The 25,441-nt window shown below is 40.0% G+C and overlaps 1 protein-coding gene across 2 annotated transcripts in view; it reads right to left on the bottom strand.

The window, feature by feature from the left end:
* Positions 1-297: 297 nt before the first annotated feature.
* Positions 298-25,441, bottom strand: part of LHFPL1 (LHFPL tetraspan subfamily member 1) — a 62,184-nt gene continuing 37,040 nt past the window's right edge. For both annotated transcript variants that reach the window (XM_006082213.3, XM_023756744.1), the window contains one exon: positions 298-1,128. In XM_006082213.3, the coding sequence (XP_006082275.1) occupies positions 947-1,128 (182 nt within the window). In that variant the 3' untranslated portion in view covers positions 298-946. The remainder of the gene's footprint in view (positions 1,129-25,441) is intronic.

Genomic DNA, 25,441 nt, shown 5'->3' with positions numbered 1-25,441 from the left:
TTTTATGTCTAGCTCACCCCAGATGGAGGGGAAAGCATTTGATGAGCAATTTTTGAAATAGGCAGAGAAACTTATATCATGGTAGGAATGACTACAGGGGCAAAAGGCCACTGTGGATTTCCTACTCAGTAAAAATGAACTCTGATAGAAATTTCAGTAAGGAGTCAGCAGAAACATTCTTGTCATCATCATCATAAAACCATGTTTATTGAGTGCACAACAAATGCTATTATATGCTCAGAACATTTAATGAACACCATTTCTGAATATATAAAGGACTAGAGAATACTTGCCACTATATTTTAATGCCAGTCACCAAGCCAAAACACAAAATGAACTCTTATGAATATTCTAAAGCATAATGAGGAAGGGGTCTTAGACTAAATAAGTATCCTTGGTTAATATTTTCCTTATTGATAATTACCCTCACCACAAGCTTTCTCACAAAAGAAAAGGAAAAGAGGCCAGATAAAAGAGGAAGAGTCAAGGTATAGTCCTGAGAAAGTCTCAAGTATTTGATCAGTGGCATGTTATAGATAGTAATCAATACTAGGGGGAGGGCCATAAGAATGGAATGGCAGGAACCAGCCCTGTTCATCTCCTTGTCCCTCCCTGCTCGAGTGTTCTTACCTAGCTTTGTGCAGTTACATTTCAAGTGAGGATCTTCTCCTTATTTTTCATAAAGGAGTACTTTGGGACTTGGGGGCTAGTGGGTACTCACCAGCTAGGTAAACATTGGAGAAAATCATATATCTTGATGAATTTTGTAAGTAGTCACTGACCCACTGGCTTAAGGGAAAGTGAAAATGAATGACTGGTGAGTTAAAAAGCATGCAACTCTAGGCTACACTGCTGACAGGTGGGTGGCAACTGGTCTAGTCTTAGTACCTCTTTTCAAGGCTCCCTTCCTTCCTCTTTCCCACCCTTTCCAATCTTCCACCAAAGCTCAAGGCTTGAGGCAGTAGTCAAGCTCCATGGCATAAGAATTGGTGTTCCTCATGATGCTCTCCACCAACATTACAGGTTTGGGGTTTCTTCCAGCAAAGCAAGAGAGCCAGGTACAGATCAACATGGCTGCAGCTGCTCCACCTCCAGCACAGTAATAGGCCCAACCAAGCCTACAGGTACCTGTAGAAACAGGGACAGAGACATGAGGATTAGTGTAAGAGTAGGAAGCAGTGAATGCAACTGGGATTCCCGTGTCCTCTTTTCCTCCTTTGCCAGTGGCTGATAGTTGCTTTAGCAAGAGGTTATAATGTTATTCTGTTACAGTAGGAATCTGGGAGTGATGTGGATGGTGATAGTGGCGGTGACACTAATGACAATGATAATAAGACAATGATAAATTGTCAAGAACTAGGCTAAGATTCTCAGACATATTAGTGCATCTCCTTGATCATTACAATAACTGTATGAGACAGATACTTTTATTATCCTTTTTTTATACAACGTGAAGCAATCAAGGCATAGGTTAATAGTGAAAAACAACAAAGCTCGAAAGTCATAGAGTCAAAAATATAAACCCTGGCTCATCTTGATTCTAACACCACACTTTTTACCACATTGGTATACTACAGTGCATGGACTGTTTTCAAAGAAAAATATCCTGCATCATCAGGAGATTTGACAGGTAAAATCATATATCTTGCCACTTACTCTATGTCTCTCTCCCAACCTAGCTTTTCAACATCCAGGGAAGAAATATACATTGGAATCAAGGCCAAGCTACTAAGCAGGTAGTTTCAGTTTGAAGGGAAATGGGAAAGGTCATCTGCTCAAAAAATCTACCCTACCACCTGACACTCTATCAGAGGTATATTCTTTCATTTGAAGTATTTGTGTGTGTGTGTTTTTCAGAGAATTTTCTTCAGAGAGTTATCCCTCGGAAAATGACGATGCCCAAAGATAGGAGAGCTATTATTTTACCAGGGATCAAAATAACAACTAAATGTAAAAAATCAAATGCTTAAGCAAACAGAACTCCAGAAATTGGGATAGATGCCTAGTGTTAGAAAATTGCGGAGGAGTCCTGAGAAAAGAGGTAAGCAGCAACCTTCACCTGCCTCACAGTCTTGGAAAAACCCCAGTACCGACTACAGTCAGTTGGGAATGTCAAGACTGATTTTTGTAACAATTTACCTATTATTTTTATTTTTTTCAAGTTGTTTAATTGTGTTTATTTGTTGTGACGATGAATGAGTAGTGAACCTTTGTTTTCTTTTATTGGTGACCACTAAAGAGGTCATGTTTTAAGGCATGAGAAAAAGTACCCCTCTTACTGATTCAGTTTCTGAGAGGAGGCTGTTTCTTAGGATCATATGGGAACTGGGGAGGGAATATAGCAGCCATGAAAAGGAATAAAATATAGATTGAAAAATAAGACCTCTGAGAAAAAGTTAGAAAAAAATAAGATCATTTAATTCTGGAAAGGAGAAAGCTGTTGAGATAGTTTAATAAATCATAAGTTATTGAGTCTTTTATTGAACGATTTAAATTAAGAAGGAATATAACAAACTGTTCTCCATCTCCAAGAAGGATAAAATAAGAGGGAATAAGGGTCTTTAAGAAAAAAGAAAAAAAAGACACCATGAATAGTTTAAGGTTTAAAAACTTGGGTAGGAATCATTATGAAGCCTTCAATTTGATTTTGATTTATTAAGAGAATAAAAATTTAAATATTATAGGATATGCTAAATTGCTTTTACAGGTTCTTTCTAAACCTTTTTTTAACTCAGGTTGGAACAAAGATATCATAAAGAGCACTGAAAGTAACATTTGAATTTCACTCATATCTATAAGAATTTAGCTTATAAGGTGAATTTGTTGAGCAGTAGATGCATGAGTGCAGTGAGTAAGACCTACTTAGATGTTATTTTTTATCTTAGATTATTTTATTTTATTTATTTATTTTTATTGTCATAATTTTATATATGTCTCCTTTTTATCCAATTGACCCTCCACAGCCATTCCCACCCCAGGCAAGCCCCACCGACCCAGTGTCTGTGTCCACTGGTCATGCTAATATGCATGCAAACAAGTCCTTTGGTTGATCTCTAACCCCCCCCCCCCCACTCCCCTGCCATTTGTCTCTGGATCAATTCTTGTTCATCAAATTATGTTGATCATTATATTCCACATGTGAGTAAGATCATGTGATATTTATCTTTCTCCAACTAGCTTATTTCGCTTAGCATAATGCTCTCCAGTTCCATCCATGCTGTTGCAAATGGTAAAAGTTCCTTCTTTTTTTATAGTGGCAGTAGAGGTCCAGTGCATGAAATTCGTGCACTGGAGGGGGGGTCCCCTCAGCCCGGCCTGTGCTCTCTTACAGTTCGGGAACCCCACAATTGATTGCCCTAAAGAGGTAGGCCCTACCCACCCAGCTGGGGCTCTGTAATTGATTGCCCCCACAGGGGGAGGCCCCGCCCACCTGCCACAGCCCGCTGGTTGGTGGCCTGGGCCTCCCTCTTTGGGGCGATCATGGAGTCCCCTGATTGATTGCCCCACTGGCCAGTCGCCTGGGCCTGCCTCTGCAGGGCAATCATGGGGAAATGGCCAGGCCCCCGACCAATCGCATTGCACCCACCTTGGCTGGCCAGGCACCAGTGGGTGTCATAGCGTGGTCATCCGGAAGGTTGTACAGACGGTCATTCTTCTGTTAGGTCCTTTGGCCAATTTGTACATTACAGTTTTATTATTATAGATAGTATTTCATCATATAGATGTACCACAGTTTTTTAATCCACTCATCTGCTGATGGGCACTTAGGCTGTTTCCAAATCTAGCTATGGTAAATTGTGCTGCTATGAACACAGGGGTGCATATATCCTTTCTGATTGGTGTTTCTGGTTTCTTGGGATATAGTCCTAGAAGTGGGATTACTGGGTCAAATGGGAGTTCCATTTTTAATTTTTTGAGGAAACTCCATACTGTTTTCCACAGTGGCTGCACCAGTCTGCATTCCCACAAGCAGTGCATAAAGGTTCCCTTTTCTCCACATCCTTGCCAGCACTTGTCATTTGTTGATTTGTTGATGATAGCCATTCTGACAGGTGTAAGGTGGAATCTCATTGTTGTTTTGATTTGCATCTCTCAGATGATTAGTGACTTTGAGCATGTTTTCATATGTCTCTGGGCCTTCTGTATGTCCTCTCTCAAAAAGTGTCTCTTTAAATCTTTTGCCCATTTTTTGATTGGATTGTTTATCTTCATTTTGTTAAGTTGTATGAGCTCTCTGTAAATTTTGGAGATTAAACCCTTATCAGAAATATCATTGGCAAATATGTTCTCCCATGCAGTGGGCTTTCTTGTTGTTTTGTTGATGGTTTCTTTTGCTGTGCAGAAGCTTTTAATTTTGATGTAGTCCCATTTGTTTATTTTCTCCTTAGTCTCCATTGCCCTAGGAGCTGTGTCTGCAAAGATATTGCTATGACATATGTCTGCTATTTTGCTGCCTATGGAGTCTTGTAGAATTTTTATGGTTTCCTGTCTTACATTTAAGTCCTTTAGCCATTTTGAGTTTGTTTTTGTGTATGGTGTAAGTTGGTGATCTAGTTTCATTTTTTGCATGTATCTGACCAAATTTCCCAGCACCATATATTGAAGAGACTGTCTTGACTCCATTGTATGCTCTTTCCTCCTTTGTCAAATATTAATTGAGCACAATGGCTTGGGTCTATTTCTGGGATCTTTCTTCTGTTCCGTTGGTCTATATGTCTGTTCTTGTACCTTTACCAGGCAGTTTTGAGAACCGTGGCTTGGTAATATAGCTTAATATCTGGTATTGTCATCCCACCAACTTTGTTCTTCTTTCTCAAGATTGCTGTGGCTCTTTGGAATCTTTTTTTTATTCCAGATGAATTTTTGGAGAGTTTGTTCTAGATCTTTGAAATATGCCGTTGGTATTTTAATGGGAATTGCATTGAATCTGTAGATTGCTTTGGGTAGTATGGAGATTTTAATGATGTTGATTCTACCAATCCATGAACATGGTATGTTCTTCCATTTGTTTATGTCTTCCACTATCTCTGTTTTCAATGTCCTGTAGTTTTCTGGGTTCAGGTCTTTTACCTCCTTAGTTAAGTTTATTCCTAGGATATCTTAATTTTTTTGGTGCAATGGTAAATGGGATTGTTTTTTCTCGTTTCTCTTCCTGTGAGTTCATTATTGGTGTATAAAAAGGCCAGAGATTTCTGGGTGTTAATTTTGTATCCTACTACGTTGCCGAATACATTTATTAGGTCTAGTAGTTTTTTGATGGAGTCTTTGGGGTTTTCTATGTACAGTATCATGTCATCTGTGACTAAGGACACTTTTACTTCTTCTTTTCCAATTCTGATACCTTTGATTTATTTTTGTCTGATCACTATGGCTAGCATTTCCAGTACTATATAGAACAGGAATGGTGAGAGTGGGCATCCCTGACTTGTTCCTCTTCTTAGGGGAAATGGTGTTAGTTTTTTCCCATTGAGTATGATGTTGGCTGTAGGTTTGTCATATAAGACTTTTATTATGTTGAGGTATGATCCCTCTATTCCCACTTTGCTGAGAGTTTTTATCAAGAAAGGGTGTTGGATTTTGCCAAATGCTTTTTCTGCATTGATTGATATGATTATGTGATTTTGGTCTCAATTTGTTTATGTGATGTACAACATTTATTGATTTGTGGATATTGTACCATCCTTGCATCCCTGGAATAAAACCCACTTGGTCATGGTGTATGATCTTTCTAATGTAATGCTGAAGCTGATTTGCTAGAATTTTGTTGAAGATTTTAGCATTTATGTTCATCAAGGATATTGGCTTGTAGTTCTCTTTTTTGTGGTGTCTTTATCTGGTTTGGGAATTAGGGTAATGCTGGATTCATAGAAAGAGCTTGGAAGTGTGCTTCTTGAATTTTTTGGAATAGTCTGAGGAGGATAGGTTTTAGTTCTTCTTTGAATGCTTGGTAGAACTCCCCTGTAAAGCCGTCCAGACCAGAGCTTTTGTTTGCTGGAAGATTTTTGATCACTGCTTCTATTTATTCAGTAATTATCACCCTATTCAGGTTTTTTTATACTTCCTGATTGAGTTTTGGGAGCTTGTATTTTTCTAAGAATATGTCCATTTCATCTAGGTTGTCCATTTTGTTGGAATAGAGTTGTTCATAGTAGTTTTTCATAATCCTTTGTATTTCTGTGGGATCAGTTATTATTTCACCTCTTTCATTTCTGATTTTGTTTATTTCATTCCCTCTCTTTGCTTCTTGGTGAGCCTGGCTAGAGGTTCATCAATCTTGTTTATCCTTTCATAGAACCAGCTCTTGGTTTTATTGATATTTTGTGTTTGGGTTTTTTGTGTTTGTTTGTTTGTTTTTTGTTTTTGTTTGTTTGTTTGTTTTTTGGTCTCTATGTCATTTAATTTCCGTTCTGATCTTTATTATTTCCTTCCTTCTGCTTATGCTGGGCTTCGCTTGTTGCTCTCTTTCTAACTCTTTGAGTTGCAGGGTTAGATAATTTATTACCATTTTTTTCTTGTTTTTTGAGGTAGGCCTGTAGAGCCATGAACTTCCCTCTCAAGACTGCTTTCACTGTGTCCCATAGATTTTGGATTGTTGTGTTTTCATTGTCATTTGTTGACATGGTGCTTTTTATTTCTTCTTTGATCTCTTTGGTAACCCAATTATTATTTAATAGCATGCTATTTAGCCTCCAGGTGTTTGATTTTTTAATTGTTTTTATGGTAGTTGATTTCTAATTTTATGCCATTGTGATCTGAGAAGATTCTTGATATGATTTCTATCTTCTTGAATTTGAAGAGACTTTGCCTGTGTCCCAATATGTGGTCTATCTTTGAAAACGGCCCATGTGCACTTGAGAAGAATGTATATTCTGTGGCTTTGGTGTGAAATGTTCTTCAGATGTCAATTCATTCCATCTGATCTGGTGAGTCATTTGGGATTGATGTTTCTTTGCTGAGTTTTTGTTTAGAGGATTTGTCCAGTGGTGTTAGTGGGGTATTAAAGTCCCCTACTATGACTGTATTGCTGTTAATCTCTCCCTTGATATCCTCCAGAAGTTGTTTTTTTTTTTATGTATTTGGGTGGTCCTGTATGGGGTACACATATGTTTACTAGAGTTATATCTTCTTGTTGATTTGCTTCCTTTAGTATTATTAAGGCCTTCCTTATCTCTTGTTATGGCCTACACTTTGAGGCCTAATTTGTCAGATATAAATATTGCTACTCCAGCTTTTTTTTTTCATTTCCATTTGCCTGAGAAACCTTTTTTCATCCCTTCACCATCAGTCTGTGTGAGTCCTTTGTTCTGAGGTGGGTCTCCTGTAGACAGCAGATATATGGATCATGTTTTTTTATCCACTCAGCTACCCTATGTCTTTTGATTGGGACATTTAATCCTTTTACATTTAAATTTATTATTGATAGGTACTTGTTTGTCGCCATTTTTATTCTTTATGCCTGTGTTCCTTCTTCCCTTCCTGTTTCTTCCTTTTACAGCAGACCCTTTAGCATTTCTTGCATTTCTGGTTTGGTGGTAATAAACTCCCTTAGTCCTTTTATGTCTGTGAAGCTCCTGATTTCACCCTCAACTTTGATTGATAGCCTTGCTGGATACAGTATTCTTGGATTCAGACCCTTGCTTTGCATGACTTTGTATATTTCATTCCATTCCTTTCTGGCCTGATGTGTTTCTGTTGAGAAATCAGTCAATAGTCTCATGGGAGATCCCTTGTAGGTAACTTTCTATTTCTCTCTGACAGCCTTTAAGATTCTTACTTTGTCATTGGTGTTTGCCAATTTAATTATAATGTGGCTTGGTGTTGGTCTTTGGGGGTTCATCTTGTTTGGGACTCTGTGAGCTTCTTGGATTTGTGTGAGTTTTTTTCTCCCAACATCTGGGAAGTTTTCTGTCATTATTTCTTCAAACAGGTTTTCTATTCCTTGCTCAGTTTCATCTCCTTCTGGCACCCCTATTATGCAGATGTTGTTTCATTTCGTGTTGTCGCAAAGTTTTCTTAGGCTCTCCACCTGTTTTTTAATTTTTTTTTCTAGATGCTGCTCTGCTTGGTTATTTTTTCCTACCTTGTCTTCTACTAGTCTACTGTTGATGCTTTCTATTGAGTTCTTTATTGCAGCGATGTCATTTTTCATTTCTTCTTGGTTCTTCTTCATTTCCTCTTGGTTCTTACACATATTGTTGAATTTGTCTTCCATCCTTTTCAGTGTCCTTATGACCATTGCTCTGAATTCTTTCTCTGATATATTGCTTGCCTGCATTTCGTTTACTTCTTTCCCAGTGATTCCTTCATATGCGGCAGTTTCTTTGTCTCCCCATGATCACTCCTCTCAGGGTGTCTGGTTAGGTAGCTCTCGCTCTCCTGCATTGACTTAAAAGCACAAAATACAACACAACAAGACACAACACACGGGGCACCAAACACAAATGTATTCACAATACTGATAACCACAAAAAAGGTGACCACCAGAGAAAAGATAGGGGATAGAAAAGAGTGCAAAAATGATATTGAGAAAAGAAAAAAAATGTAAGAGAGAAAAGAAAGAGAAGAAAAAAGAAGGGAGAATATATATATATATATATATATATATAGAGAGAGAGAGAGAGAGAGAGAAAGAGAGAGAAATACAAAAAAACAACAACTAATCCAAAAAAAGGCAAACAACAACACCCAAACAACAAACATCCAGATGAATCTGAGGAGGCAGAGCTTATTTACAGAAGGTTAGGTGAAGGAATTGAATGAATGGGGAAATAGCCACAATTCAGTATAGAGAAGGTAGAAAGATAATGAGTGTATAAGAAGAAAAGTAAAAAGCAAAATACAAAAAAAGAAAAAATATATTTATATTAAAAATATATATAAAAGAAAATTTATATATATTTTCCCCTTTCTTTAATCTATCTACTATGTATTAATCTATTATTGGAAAAGGAGAATAGAGAGCACATAGGCCTGAGTTGGTGATTGGAATTAATTAAGCTATTAGTAGAAGAAGAGAACAAGTGAGGAGACTAAAAACAGAAGCAAAAAAACTAACAAACAATCAATCAAACAACAACAAGACAGAAAGAAAGAAAATGGAAAAAAATGGATAGTGAAGAAAGAGAAGAGAGAAGTGTTCATGGACTTGGAGCAGGGGAGAGGAAATTAGATATATGAGTAAGATCAATTTTTAAAAGGGAGTAAAATGAAAGGATAGAGAAAAACGACAGCAGGAACAGGGTAAGAGAAACAAGACGAAAAATGAGAAAATGAGGAAGAGTGTTGGCATAAAGGAAAAATTGAGATAGAGTAAAATAATGATAAAAAATAAAAATAAAAATAGAATGTAGAATACTAATCCAGAAAAAATAAAATAATATAAAGTAAAAATAAAATGAAACTTTAAAAAAGGTAAAATAATAGTAGTAATAATAATAATTAAAAATAAAAATGTAATAATAAAAAGTAAAATCAAGTGAGAAAAATAATTTAGTTTCTTAAGTAAAAGATAAAAAATAAAAAAGTGAAGTAGTGAAGGTCATTCACTTCCTCTACTGTTTTGCTTGGCATGTCTGTTTCCTGTCAGGTAGTCAGCACATTGTTGAAGTTCTCTGTGATCCACTGCTCCTCTGTGTCATAAGCCATAACCTTGTTTCCAAGCAGGCAGGATCTCTCTAGTTCCCATTTTGTTTCTCAGCCTGCCTTCAGTTGTATTTACACAAGAGTCAATTTCTGACACAACCCCTGGGTGGCAGTGTTTCTGTATTAATATCTTGGACTAAATGGCCCCTCTACCCAGTGTTTAAATTCTTCTTTCCCTGCCGCACTTAATACTGGGTTGGAGGGATGGACTGACCCAGAGCTTGTTTCTTGCTCGTCTCTCCTTATTCTGATCCCCAGTGTCCACAAAAACAACTTTCCCCTGCAGTCTCGGTGAGTGTTTTTAAATGGAAGATCCTATGTAATGGACTTAGCAAGCAAAATCAAGGAGTTAAAAAGGAAAAAAGCCAAAGAAAGCACGCCAACTTGCATCTTTTCCCCTTGGCACTGCGCAGCTGGTATAGAAATTCAGGATACCTTTCTGGGTCCAGCCCAGCTATGGGCTAATATCTAGAGTCCCCTTCTGACAGCAGCCCTGTGGACCCCTTTCCACATTCAAGGGCTACACTGATCTCAATGGTCATGGATTTTGTGGGGCGCAGTCTCCCTCTGAGGCTCTAGTTCCTACTCTGCGCATTTCTCCCTCCAGCCTGAATCCCAGATCTCACCTTTCTCTAAGTAAGTGGTTCTCAACCTGTGGGTCACGACCCCTTTGGGGGTCGAACGACCCTTTCACAGGGGTCGCCTAAGACCATCGGAAAACACATATATAATTACATATTGTTTTTGTGATTAATCACTATGCTTTATGTTCAATTTGTAACAATGAAAATACATCAGATATTTACATTACGATTAATAACAGTAGCAACATTACAGTTATGAAGTAGCAACAAAAATAATTTTATGGTTGGGGGTCACCACAACATGAGGAACTGTATTAAAACTGTAATTCCGCGGCATTAGGAAGGTTGAGAACCACTGCTCTAAGCAATATCTGACCTTTCTGTCCACGGACTGCCTCACCAGCTGTGTTTAATTTGCCAATTCTGGGTGGGTGTTGTTCGATTCAGCTGCTCCTTCTATCTGCTCTGTGAGAAGGTATAGGACCTGTCTGCGTATTTGGCACCGCTTTGTCTCCCCCTGTACAGACTTTTTAGGTGCCCGCAGTCAGGGAGTCTCGGTGTTCGTGGGTTCACAGCTGAGGCAGCTGGTTCCTGGGCGTTGTGGTTATATCCCAGGAGGTATCCGAGGTCTCCCCGGTTGAAGATAAGGCTGGGATTCCGATGACAGCTGGACTCCCCTTCAAGATGGCATGGTCTCTGAGGCAGAGCCACCTGCTCCAGGAGAGATTTGAGCAGTCGTAGAGGCTGCCTGGCCAGGGGAGCCTGGTCTGCCAGTCCCCGACAGTCACACTATCTTGCAGCCTCCTGTCCCATCGGCAGCAATCTCTGATCCCTCAATAATTTACTTTTTAATAAGCAATTATTTCTGCTTACTTAGTGCCCAGTGAACCTTACTTTTTCTTTTAATTGACTGGTTGGTTTGTCATGTACAGAGTGTAAGATGGCCCCAAGTTAGGCTGTTTTGCTTTTCCAGTCAGGTCATGCTAATTTATCTCAAATTTCCCACCTCAAAATAGATTTTCTACACAAAGTCATCATTCATGCTGTCTCTCCTGCCGGAAATATTTTCTTTTTTATCCACCAGTTCATATCACCCTCAGACCACTATGCAGGACTCAGCACCTCCAGGAAGCCTTCCCTGATTAATTCCAGTGGGCTCAAATCCCATCAACCAAGTCATCCTCCAGGAATTTGTTTATATGTGTGTGTACATGTTGGGTAAAACATTGGGAGGAAGATTTATATATCACATATTTTCATCTGCCCTTTACCTTCTACCAGTTAGCTCTACAGTGCATATCTACTTGTTTCTTTCTTGATAATGCCTCCCACGCTCTTTCAACAGTGGGCACTCAGTATACATGATTTAGCCTAACAATACTTCAAAGGGGTATACTTGTATTTTTTTACATTTTTATTGATTTCAGAGAGGAAAGGAGAGGGAGAGAGAGAGAGAAACATAAGTGATGAGAGAGAATCAGCGATAGGCTGCCTCCTGCACACCCCCCACTAGGGATTGAGCCTGAAACCCAGGCACGTGCCCTGACCTGGAATCGAACCATGACCTCCTGGTTCATAGGTCAACGCTCAACCACTGAGCCACTACAGCTAGGCAGTATACTTGCATTTTTAACCCTCAACACCCCAAACTATGGCTTAAATTTTGAATTGAAGTTAAAAACCAGCTATAGTTGTATAATATGTGTTTCTGGAATGTGCTATAGCCCTTCCCACCATAAGACCTGTGCACATTCTGCTTACTTTGTGTGCAAGTGCACACATACACTTCACTCTGTTATATTTGCCTAGTCAATGTTCAACCACATTTTGGAGCTCAGGTCAATCATTCATTCCTTAGTGAAGCCTTCCCTGACCTCCCTAAGTCAAATTCCTTTATCACAGGCCCTCATTGTCACTGTGTATCTTTTCTTCTGTACTTAAAATTAATAAGTGAACCCCTTATTCCCACCTATGGCATGTATCAAATCCTAGTTCTTCAGAGGAAATAGCATTTTACCTATGGACTCAGATAGTCATGTAACTTCTTGATGTCCCATGGCCCCACCAAAAATCATGGTGAAAGCCAGACTGCAATAGCTATGGAAACAATGCAATTTTAAGAGAGAGGGATTGAATTTGAAAGAGGAGCCTTCTTAAAAAAAGAAATCCAACTATCTACAAAATGGCTTCAACATGAATAATAATGATGTAACTCTGAGAAGAGTAAACTAAAGAATACAGCCCAAGTGTCCATCAGCATATTATTGGATAAAGAAGATAAGGTGAATTTGCACAGTGGAATACTGTGCAGCTGTGAAAAAGAAGGAACCTTTACCCTTTGCAACAGCATGGATAGTCCTGGAGAGTATTATGCTAAGTGAAACAAGCCAGTCAGAGTAAGAAAAATACTATATGATCTCACTAATATGTGGAATTTAATGAACAAAATAAACCAACGAACAAAATGGAACCATTGTCATGGCTACATAGGAGTGACTGGCTAAAGGACATATATGCATACTCCATGGACATGAACAATAGCTTGGTGAAGTCCAAGGGAGGGGGAGGAGGGGACAGTGGATGTGGGCAAAGGGTGGGAAAAAGGAGTTACCTACAATTAGGTCAACATTAAAAAAATTAATTACAAAAATAAAACCATATTGAGACAAGCAGCCAACAGATCTGTATCCCCTCCGCATCTTGTTGCGCCTCCCCTTAGACACATACTTACTCATTCACTAAAAGTAGGATGTTTTATATAATACTTTGAATTTCACAGAGTTGAAAACTCTAGAGACAGACAAACCTTCAATTTCTTCCCTCCTTGGGAGGAAGGCTGGAGGCTTTATTGCATCCACGACACAGACAGGAATGTGAGCCTCAGTTGACGACCCTAGTAATGCCCTCAGAATCAGAGGGGTAGAGGCAGGAATCCAGACCAACTCTGTGCTCTCAATCTGGTGCCCTGCCCTCTACTGGTTTTCTAATCCTTCCAAAAGCCATTTTCCTCTTACAGGATCCTTAACCTGTAAGACCTAAAGTGGAGGCTCCTAAGTCAGTTTATAATAGAGTCATCTGAGCTTCTCCATTACAACCCAAATCTCCTGTGCTCATATGGCAGAGTAGACAGGAGCCAGCGCTGGGGTAGGCCCAATGTTGGGTAACTTCCTCCTCTTTGCCATGCTCCCAATCTAGTCTAGACAAGGCAGCAGAGGCCTCATTCTGTTTCTTCATTTGCTTGTCAGGTCATCACTCACATTAGAGTAGCGGTGATATTTCTATTAGGTATGTGAAACCTGGAACCAGGGAAAGACTTGTTTCTGTAAATAAAAGGCATAAATGCATAGCGTGCCATTACCCCACAGCCTTCAGCAGGAAGAAAGCCAACAAAATGGGAAGCTCCAGAGTAGAAAACTAGCTAGAAAGGTGTCAATAAACCTTACTGAAATGAACTCATAACCAAGTATCACTGGGCTCGGAGTCAATACCAAATTGCTCTCATTGCCACCCCAAGTGCATTCTGAGTTTTCCCCACAGAAATTTGTATTAGGCCACTGAACAGCATTTGAGCCCCAGACTGCTCCAAAGAGAAATCCAAGAAATAAAGGGAATAGATCTTCTATCCAACTCTATCCCCACAACCCTACCTGTTATCTCACTGAGAAAACAAAGAGGTTGTATCACTATCATTGCAAATGGAAACAAAAACATACCTTCTAAAAACTACATTTCTAGGTTGAGACCTTCTGTTCGTACTCACCTACTCCATAGAAAGTTTGGATGCTGTTCTGGTGGCCTACAGAAGAACTTGTGTTTTCTATGGAAGACTGCAAAATTAGGGAACAGGAACAATGAACTACCACCCGTTACCTCCAATAACCTTATAATAAAGTCCCATAACTATCACCCATCTCTACATCCTATTCCTTGAAGTACTGCTAATACTTCTATTCATCTGACAAATACTTATTAAGTACCTACTATGTGCCAGACACTTTGAATATACCATCTTATTTTATTCTCATAACAGCCATGATTATTTCCATATGCAGTTGAGGAAACTGAGTCTCAGGAAGGCAAATTATTTTACCAACTTACAAGGACTTGAAGTCCATGGTTATTTATTTCAACCATGCCAAGAGAGTAGAGCCAAGGGCACACGATTGGTCCAAATTTTATGGGAAAATATGATGCCTTTAACTAATCCACCTTTTTCTTTCAATTTTCATTTTTTCTAAGTGAAGGTAATTTTACTGGAGAGATTTCCAAAAGCTCCCTGTAATTCAATTTTTTCTACTATGAATGTAATAAATGCTTTAAAAGGCATATGAGTAAAATACCATAGGGATATCCAGAGAAAGAGAAAGTATTTGTAGCTGGGAGAATTCGGGCTCAGGCAAGGTTTTGTAGATGAGATAGCATTTCAAATTTACTTTAGTAGTGGTAAGTGAGCATCTAGGCAGCAGGAGTGGTTGGTGTGTGAGCAAAGTTATATAAGTGAGAAATTAGAACATATGTTTCAGAAAAAGCACTCCATTCAGTATTGTTTCAGAAAAGGTGCTGTTGACAAATAATGAGCTAAATCTAGACCTGGGGGTGGGGGAGCATGAAATCAGTCATCTTTCCCACTAGCAGTGGGAACAATGAAACATTTCTGATCAGAGGATGATATGATAGAGCAAGATTTCTCAACCTTGGAACTATTGACATTTTTTGGCCAAAACATCCTTTGTTGTATGGGAGTAAGGTGGGGAGGTTTGTCCTGCACATTGTAGCACCATGGCCTCCACACACTAGATTTTCACAACTTGTCCCTTCCCCTAAGTTGTGGAAACTAAAAATATCGACAGCCATTGCCAAATGTTCCCAGGGGTGGAGAGAGTGGATTGCTTTTCATTAAGAACTACTGAATTAGAGGTATGGTTGGGATGATTAACCTAAAAAGGACTGGAGGAAGTTGTACTATGTGCACAGACCAGATAAACAGAGGCCAGGGATGCTGATAACACATTCAACAACACATAGAACAACCTCTCACAACAAAAATTATCTTGCCCAAAACGTCAACATTTTCAAGGTTGAGCCACCCTCTTCTAGGCAGACACCAGATATTTATACTTTGAATTATCTCCAAAATGAATCTTGATGACTGAATGATTAGCCCAACAGAATGGAATCTTCTCTCTTAAAAACAGCTGTGTGTGGTTCCTTACTGACTTCGGAAGCTCGGTGGAAGTGGAGCATGGCCAGCATTGAGCATTCTAGTATGTTAGCCCAAGGAAGCTGCGGACGGCCAAGAAAAGAGACCTCACAAGGTCTCCTCTTTTATTGAGGAGGAAGCACTGGAGTCAGGAGACTGAACTCTTTGGAGAAACCTCTTAACCTCACTTAAACACACTCCATCACCCTTAAAATAGGATAAAGTAGTTAGGTGCCTGCCTAGAGACAGAGAAATAGGACCAGATGAGTTCTTGAGGTCCCTTCAGAAATAGCCAGGCTCACTGCTGCCTTGCCTTTCAGGTTGAATGTGAGCTGACATTGCACCTGGAGATTATCTCTACATACATTCATAGGTATCAGTGAAGGGAAAGATCGGGGAGAGAAGAGGTCCTAATTGCAAATTAGCTTTATGCAAAGATTCTGGATGAGCCCTGAGATAAGCATGTTTCTTTTTGTACTCCTCTATATCATTTCTAACACCCCATCATGAGTCATTCTATCCCAGAGTTGAATTTGCTGTGACAAGAATCTTCATAAAAGTTATTAAATCATCACTCAGCAGTGGATCTGGCATTTAAATCAAGACATGTTGCTTTTATTCCAAGTTGCAAATCAAATTGGTTTAAAGTTTGGCTCTATTTATTTTGATTCAGCATTAACTTCTGTTATTACATCTTTGTTATTTAGAGAACAAATTGTCACTGGCTGCTACTTAAACTGACCCCCTTCCCTAGAGCCCCAGTCCTATGCCCTTCAGGCACTTGGTATCTGGCCAGCTGTTAATGGATCATGCTGAGCTACTGGGAGAAATTAACCACAAACCAATGTTTTTGGTGGGGCCTAGCATTGGTGTGGGTTCAGGGTTGCGAATCAGAGAAGGAAAGAGTCTGAAGAGTCTAAAAGAGAGGCTCTCTGTGCTGGGGGGCATGTTCAGAATACCAGTTTAGAATCCAAGAATAGTAAAGAACTAATCTAATCTAAAGAAATCTTTCCTCCTTTGAGGAAGGGGGGAATGTATAAAAAGAGAGTGAGACAACTTTGGAAGACAATTTGACACTGTCTTATAAAACTAAACATACTCATAGATATGATCCAGCAATACCACTACTTGGTATTTATCCAGAGGAGTTGAAAACTTATGTCCACACAAAAACCTGCACACAGGTGTTTATAGAAACTTTATTCATAATTGCCAAAACTTGGAAGCAACCAAGATGTCCTTCAGTAGGTGAATGGATAAGTAAACTGTGGCATATCCAGACAATGAAATATTATTCAGAGCCCAAAAAATGAAATGAACTATCAAGCTGTGAAAAGATATGGAGGGGCCATAAATGCATATTAGTAAGTGAAAGAAGCCAATATGGAATGGCTGCATATTTATAGTATGCCAACTGTATGACTTTCTGGAAAATGTAAAACAATGAAGACAGTAAAAGGGTCAGTGACTGCCATGAATTAGGAGATGTGGGGAGGGATGAATAGGAAGAGCACAGAGGATTGATAGAGCAGTAAAAATACTCTGCACAATATTCTAATGATGGATACATGTCATTATACATTTGCCTAAATCCATAGATTATACAACACCAAGAGTGAACCCTAAAGGTAAATTATGGATTTTAGGTGATTATAATGGTGTTAATGTAGGTTCATCAGTTATAACAAATGTACCAGTCTGGTGCAGGATGCTGATAATGGGGAGGCATGTGTGGGAGCGATGGGCATATAGAAAATATGTACCTCCCCCTCAATTTTGCTATGAACTTTAAATTCCTTTACTAAAGACAGAGAGAGAGAGAGAGAGAGAGAGAGAGAGAGAGAGAGAGAGAGAGAGAGAGAAGTCTGTCTTTTGGGTTTCTCACATCTGCCCTTTTAGAGAATCACCTGATGGAATTCTAGGCCCCAGAAAGATTTGAGGAAGAGACAGGGAAGCAGGGAAATGACAAGCACATAACGACCACTAACACCTCTAAAACTGACCAGGACAGAATAAATGTAATGGAACTTTCAAATATTTGAAGTTTTGATTTGATGCAAGTGTTGCCAATATCAAGGACTGGGAGCTGATACTCCAGAAAAAGGCATGCTTGTGACTCAAGATCAGAGGTAAGAAGCCACAAATATTTAGTTTGGTGAGGGAGGGGGTGATAAAGGGGATAAGAATTGTAGAATAGCTGGGAGCTTTGAGGTACTTCAAGAATGGATATAGATAAATGTTTCTTAAAAATATAAACAAACAGTTCAAGGATGTGAGAGGATATTATATTCCTATAAAATTTAGATTCAAAATCTAGAAACTCAAGGAATCAGGATGTTGGGTGGTATTTCAGGTAGAATTCAAATCAAACAATATTGACATCTGTTATTTCATCTACTATAGTCAAATAACCAGGGAATTTGAGAGACACTGCTCTAAACTTAGATAGGCCAAATATAATAAGGATTTACCCCAAGGATGGAATAGGACCTGCCATGGGAACCAGCATATTACGCTCAACCTCACCACCCAGAGCAGGGAGACAGGGCAGATATGCAGAAATGTTTGCCTGAGAGCCACCTGGATGGGGTGGCCTTCATAGCCTTCATCCTAGCAAACCAGGCTGCCTGCACTGACCCTGAGGGCAATATCCTCAGCTACAGAGAGACACCTAAGCTTCCTTTGGAATTCTATGGAATAGAAAGGGAAAGGACCAGAGAAAGATCAAAGAAGAGAAAGAGACTAAAGGAGGGTCCATTGGTTTGATGGAAGAAGAAGGGAAGAAAGGAAGATAGTTTGCTTAGAGAACATTAGAAGATTAGAACACTAGAAAACACGGTCCATATGGGCTGAAAAGTGCAGAAATTGAGCTCTTCAACAGACCTCTTATTAAAGAGGGTATTATTTTTTCCAAGGAGGACCCAGCTCAGAAAAGCCAGCTGCTCTTCCCATCACTGTGTCATCATCTAAGCTTATGAAACCAGGACTACAACCTGCCTCCAAAATGCTGTTTGGTATGTATGGTTGAGGGGAGGGAGAGGGTGGGTTGCTATTTGCTTACTTAACATATTTTTGCCACTGGGACCTGAATTTTGTGTTAAATAATCAGCAGGGGTTTGGAAGATGCTGATAGTCCCATCTGTTGAGAGAGATACTGCTGACTTTAGGGTCTCCATAGGTAGCATCATAAAAATATTTTAAATGCAGCCAAGGTAAATGAGCAGAGAATTTTCTCTTTTAGGTTCTACACAGATGAATAATCATCAGAGATAAAGCAAAGCCAATGAATTCAAGGTCAATTGCCAAATGCCCTACTCTACACACACACACACACACACACACACACACACACACACACTCACTCAGCCTACAGTAAAAAGATAGCCAAACCCATGTGAACAACATTCTTCTCACTCTCCAGGCTAGGTGTAAACAGGAGCCCAGATTGGAGGCCCAGGACCTGTCAGATTTTCTTGCCAGAGATTCCAGGAACCTGTCAGGTTGCCTTGCCAAAGAAGGAAAAAGCATCTTCTGAAAACTTCATTAGTTCAGGTAAACATGTTATTTATTGCTAAAGTGATTATTTGGTTCAGTCAAGTCTGCTAGGGAGGAAGTACATTCTGAGTGTTAAACACCATCTTGGTCCAACCCCATGTTCTAAGAGCAGAAACCAGAGTATTTTCTAAAAAGTCGGGGTAGTACTTAGTAATCCTCATGGTGACAGAGGTACTCTGATATAGTTGATTTTTTTTCTCTTACACACACTTCTGCCAAACAAATTGTGTCCTTCTATTGAAATCTTCCCCACCACTATTGAGCATTTGCTACTAACTGATTCTCATACTTTGTCAACCAATTTTTCTCATTTATATAATCTCTTGCAGAGCTAGCCTGAGTTTTAGCTAATCTGCTCATTTTTCTATTCATTGGGGAGTTAGGGGAGGAACCATATCTCAGGTCAATTTAAATTGTGCTTTTGGAGAGCCAAGATGGCATTGTAGGTAAATGCCTGCACTTGCCACCTCCCAGAACCACATCAAAATTACAGCTAAAATACAGAACAACCACCATTCAGAACTGCCTGAAAGCTGGCTGAATGAAAGTCCTACAACTAGAAAAGTAAAGAAGAAAGCACATTGTAACTGGTAGAAGGGGTGGAAGTGCAGAATAGGCCGGTCTGACACCCACATGTGCCACTTTTTTAATCGGGAGGGAGATTGTCTCTGTAGAGGCTTCCCGTGTGGAACAAGGGGTCCCAGCCTCACACCAGGCCCCCATCCCAGGGTTCCAGAGCTTGGAAGAGAAGTCCTGGTAACTATGGACTGGAAAAACCAGCGGGAATTGGGGCTGAGAGGCACAGAGGCTGCTGGAGCCCCAGCTGTTCCCTTTAAAAGGCTGGTGCACAAACTCGGACTCGAGACTTCTGAGCTCAAGCATCAGTTGGCTCTGGGGGACCCAAAGTTCATACTTACAAGTAGGAACTGGACTGCCTGGCAGTGGAGCACAAACTCAGGGGTGGCTTTCTCCTGGTCAGGGGTGCTTGCAAGAGTCATTGTTCCTGAGCTGGGACCTCCCCTGTTGTAGGGTTGACTGGCAGCCATATCTAAGACTCAATCAGCCTAGAGCACACTGTTTGCTCCACCTTGAGGATTCACTGAGAATCTGCCCAATCCAATTTGCAGCCCCACCCAAGCTGTTTGCAACAAATTTTCCATATGAATAGCCTGTTCTGGTTCAGGCTTCAGACTTTGCTAAAATCTCTCAAACAAGCTGCACTGGTGACAGCGTGCCCCAACCTACCAATAAAAGGCCTAAGACCCAGGACTAGCACCAGCCTGCCTTACTTGACAGCTGGGCTTCACTTCCTACACAGCAGTTCTCCTACTGTAGTCACAGCTGATCCTACAGCCAATTGGCCTGGAGATCAACTCCTCCCAGAGATGCCAACAGCAACCAAGGCTCAACTACAAAACTGTGCACACAGCCAACACAGGGGTGAACCTAGAGTGCCCAGCTCAGGTGATTAGGGAGGTTGAACCACTGGGCCCCACAGGACACCTACTACACAAGGTCACTATTCCAATTCTAGGAGACATAGCAGCTCTACCTAATACATAGAAACAAGCTCAGAGAAGCAGCCAAAATGCAGAGACAAAGAAACATGTCACAAATGAAAGAAATGGAAGCAAGCAAACTACTGGATACAGAGTTCAAAACTATGGTTATAAAGTTACTCAAGGATCTTCATGAGACTTTCAAGGATCTTAGTGAAAAGATCAAAGACATGAAAAAGGACCAGTCAGAAATTAAGCATACACTAACTGAAATATAGAACAATTTATAGGGATTCAACAGTACAGTAGAGGATTCTGAGAATCAAATTAATATGAGGAAGCAAAAAACAGCCAATCAGAAGAGCAAAAATGAAAAAGAATCCATAAATATGAAGAAAGTATAAGGAGCCTCTGGGACAACTTCAAGCATACCAACATTCGCATTATGGGGTGCAGACGGAGGAGAGAGAGAGCAGGATATTGAAAACCTATTTGAAGAAATAATGACAAAACTTTCCATACCTGGTGAAAGAAATAGACTTACAAGTCCAGGAAGCACAGAGAGTATCAAACAAGAGAACCCAAAGAGACCCACACCAAGACACTTCAAAATTAAAATGCCAAGGGTTAAAGACAAAGAAAGAATCTTAAAGGCAGCGAGAGAAAAGCAGTTATCTACAAGGGAGCACCCATATGACTCTCAGCTGATTTCTCAACAGAAACTTTGCAGGCCAGAAGGGAGTGGCAAGAAATATTCAAAGTGATGAATAGTAAGTACCTACACCCAAGATTACTCTACCCAGCAAAGCTCTCATTTAGAATTGAGGATCAAAAAGCTTCACAAACAAGAAAAAGCTAAAGAAGTTCATCACCACCAAACCAGTATTATATGAAATGTTGAACAGCATTATTGAAAAAGAAGAAGAAGTAGGAAGAGGAGGTGGAAGACGAGGAGGAAAAGAAAAGATAAAAAAACATGAACAATAAAATGGCAACAAATACATATGTATCAACAATTGAATCTAAAAATCAAAATAAATGAACAAGAAATTGAATGAACAAAATAAACTGGTGAATAAAACAGAATCAGTGGCATGGAAGCATGGAACAGACTGATGAATCTCAGAGGGAAGGAGGGAGGTGGAATGGGAAGAGAATAACCAAAGATCTTACCTATGGACACAGACAGTAGGGTAGTGAAGGCCTAGGGCGGGGCAGGAACCGGGTGGAGGGGGGCAATGGGGGTGAAAAACAGGGACATCTGTAATACTCTCAACAATAAAGATTTAAATGTTTAAAAAAATAAATTGTGCTTCTGGGTCTTTCTTAAGATTGATCCACACCTGTACCTGAAAAAACCTCCATGCTACTCTGTTATCCTTTGTGCAACCCACCAGTTACACTGGAGCAGCTTCCTCAAAAAGCTTTGGGTCTCCTAAAATTTGTAAATTAAATCTAATCCCCAATGTGATTGCACTTGGAGGTGGGGCCTTTAGGGGGTGATTAGGTCATGAGGGCAGAGCCCTCATAAATGAGATTAGTGCCCTTATAAAAAGAGACCCCAGAAAGCTCCCTTGCCCCCTTCTACCATGTGAGTGCATGGCAAGAAGATGACCATCTATGAATTAGGGAGTAGGATCTCACCAGACACTGAATCTGCTGGCACTTTGATCTTGGATTTCCCAGCCTCCAGAATTGTGAGAAATAAATGTCTGTTGTTTATAAGCCACTCAGTCTTTGGTATCTGTCATAGTAGCCCAAATGGACTAAGACAGATATTTTCCCCAAAGAGACAGGTCAAAACCCACTTAACCAAGTCTTGGACCTCTTTTACTCAGCATGAGTTTTCCAGGATACTTGTTCTCTAAGAAATTGACCTCTCTCCTCTAACATCTGCTTAATAGTTCTCTGCTTGCATCCACTTGAACTTCTTCAGCTAATTAAGTATGGAACTGAAATAGTAATAGCTAATATTGGTCAAATGCATCCATGTGCCAGACACTGTAGTAAATTCTTTAAACATATTCTCACATAGGTAAGATCAACCAACCAGATGAATGAAAGGAAGCCAGAGATAGAAGTGGGACAAGTAAATACACTGCTGGTTTGAGAAGTACTATGACATAGGGCAGGGGTGGGCAACCTTTTTGTGAGTGCGTGCCAAAACCAGCAAAATCTCTGACTCAAAATTCTTCTGCGTGCCAACCCTAATTTTTTGAGAACATGTTACGCCTACTTGATATCTCTTAAGGTGTGCGTATGTGAAGAACCTTGAAGAAATAATAAAATTCATTCGAGCAACAAAAACACAGTATATGATGATGAAAAATACATTTATTTTTTAATGTATACATGTACACTGATAGTCCGACAGAAAACTTTATAACTCCGTTTGATATTATCAGTGGGACTTTTGCTGCTGCATCACTGATGACAGAGATTTTACATCAGGTTTATATTTCGTGACCTTCAGAGATATGCATGAGCTACTACTTTCATCCGTCAGGCTACTCCTATTATGAGACTTAAAATCATCACTGAGAACAAGGATTCACAAGCATATGTGGACGAAACCAAAACACTGGTCGGATCTAGGAAGGCAGGGAGAGTCAAGGTAGAGGCATAGAAATTGCTCTTCCCCTCTCTCCTCAACCCATGTCTATGGTCTTTAAGATAACTTGTTATGTAAAATTATTTATTTATCTAAGATGCACCTACACTGAATTTATCTGAAAAATAAAAAAGTTGACATTAAGAAAAAAATTGTAAATGGAAGATTATAAGAGAGGGTTTCGTGTGCCAGCAAAAGTTACTGGCATGCCATGTTTGGCACGCGTGCCAGGGGTTGCCCACCCCTGACATAGGGTAATCAGAGGATATAAGTGAGGGGTATCAAATCAGATTAAAGGGAGCAGGGAGTTTTCAAAGAAAAGTAAGAAGTTAGCTAGGTAAGGAAGAGTGCCGGGAGCCGGTCCATCCTTGCTGCTTGACACAGTCGCTGCAGGGAAGAAATATCTGCACAGCATATGTTTCAAGGAACCTGGCGTATATGGCATACTGTTCTTAATATGTTTGCTCCCCCTCTTGGCGCTATGTGTTTAAACCAAGGTCACCTCTCCGAGAAAGGTTGTTTCCCCAGGTAGGAATTTTTCCCTGAAGTTAGGGAGGGAATAAAACCCCTTAACTAAGTGCCAGGCGGGTATTTAATCACTTTAACTATGAACAATCACGCTTAAGCTACATAATCTTTACTCCCTGGAATAAGAAACACCCTAACCTTTGGAACAGAAATTGACAGGATTAAAATTAACTGGTATAAATACAGATGTAACAAGACAACAGAGACAGAACCTAGAGACAGAACCTAGAGACAGAACCTAGCAAGAAAACATGGCAAGAGAACCTGACTGGAGATCCCGGGCTAGAACCTGGCTGGAGAACCTAGCGAGAGAACATGGACACAGAACCTGGCTGGAGAACCTGGACAGAACTTGGCTGGAGTTCCTGGCTAGAGATCCTGGCTAGGCTGCTGATCAACTGAACGCTGTCTCCGTGTCATTCCTTCTTCACCGACTCCGTCCACACCTTTGGGGACCCCTGGACCTGCTGGGGTTGGACCCCAGCAGAAGGGGAGAAGAGTATTTCTAACAAAGGAAAGAAACCATGCAAGGTTGCAAAGATTTGAAGACACGTGGTATTTGCAGGTGGCTGGACAAGAGAAAAAGAAATGAGTGATGAAGGAGGTGATGGCCAGGTTTCCTACAGGCCTTTATCCTGAAGGCAATGGGGAATTACTGTTAAAGAATGGGAATGACATCAGATTTGCATTTATGAAGCATCACTTTGGCCATAGAATGGGAGAACAATTAAGGGAATGGTATGCATATCTTCGGGAATAGGAAGAGAGTCAGGGGCTGTTTATTGTAATCCAAATGAAAAGTGATACTAAGGAAAAGAAGATAGAGCCTACTCATGTGTGTCTTAGCTAGCAGTATTTATTCCTTCTAATGATTGACATTATTAGAGTTTGGGATTGGCATTATTATGATTGTATTTGTTATATGTCCATATATATAGTTTCCTTAAACTACAAGCTCATTGAAGACTCTATTCCTGAATTCACTGAATTATGTACAGCATCATTCAGCACCTTATATACAGTTAAGAGTCCAGGATATGCTTATTGAGTGACTGTTATCTGTTTTTGACATAGTTTTAAAATACTTATGAATGTAATGAGGCCAGTCCTGGCAAGCTGACTTATTCAGGAGCGAGTGCACCATTGTTCTAGCCATTGACTTAGGCCTATACCAGCAATTCCAGAGTTAAGCATCAGCTATTTCTTTGCATGCTCCATTGGCCAAGAGACATAGACCACAGGGACTTTCCTGGGATCCAAGGTCCCTAGATAGCAACCAATCCCACAAATAATATCACCCAGTGTGTGTGTGTGGTGCTTTATAATTTACAAGGCACCTTTGCCATCCATTATCTCATTTAATCTTCTTTCATTTGTTTTATTCATTTATCAAGTCCTACCTAGAGGCAGGAATATTGTTATAAAGCAGCCAAATAAAGTGTTGGACCAAGATTCCCACTTAGTCAGGAAGTAGGAACTAGGACAGGCCCTTGCGTGCTTGGAAAGTCATGTGGTACAGGGAGAAGAGCCTGGGATGAGGGTTACAGGGAACTGTTTTTGAAAACATGCCCTGTCATTTACAAACTGATCCTCTGGGCAAGTCATTTAACCTTTCTGAGTTCCATCTTCCCCGTGGGTAAAATGGAAGTGACACACCTACTTCACAGAGCAGCTGTGAAGGTTAAATGACATGACAGATATGAAGCACTTAGAACAGCACCAAGAATGATCAATATTTCTCAGCTCCTTTTCTCACAGCTAAACACTTTTCAACTAGTCCACTAGTTTACAAAAAATATCTGGGGAGAGCTTTATAATACAG

Source organism: Myotis lucifugus, unplaced genomic scaffold, assembly GCF_000147115.1.
Source record: "Myotis lucifugus unplaced genomic scaffold, Myoluc2.0 scaffold_2, whole genome shotgun sequence".
In the NCBI taxonomy this organism is placed as follows: Eukaryota; Metazoa; Chordata; class Mammalia; order Chiroptera; family Vespertilionidae; genus Myotis; species Myotis lucifugus.
Note: the sequence above shows the minus strand (reverse complement) of the source record. Positions and strands in the feature narration are given on the sequence as shown.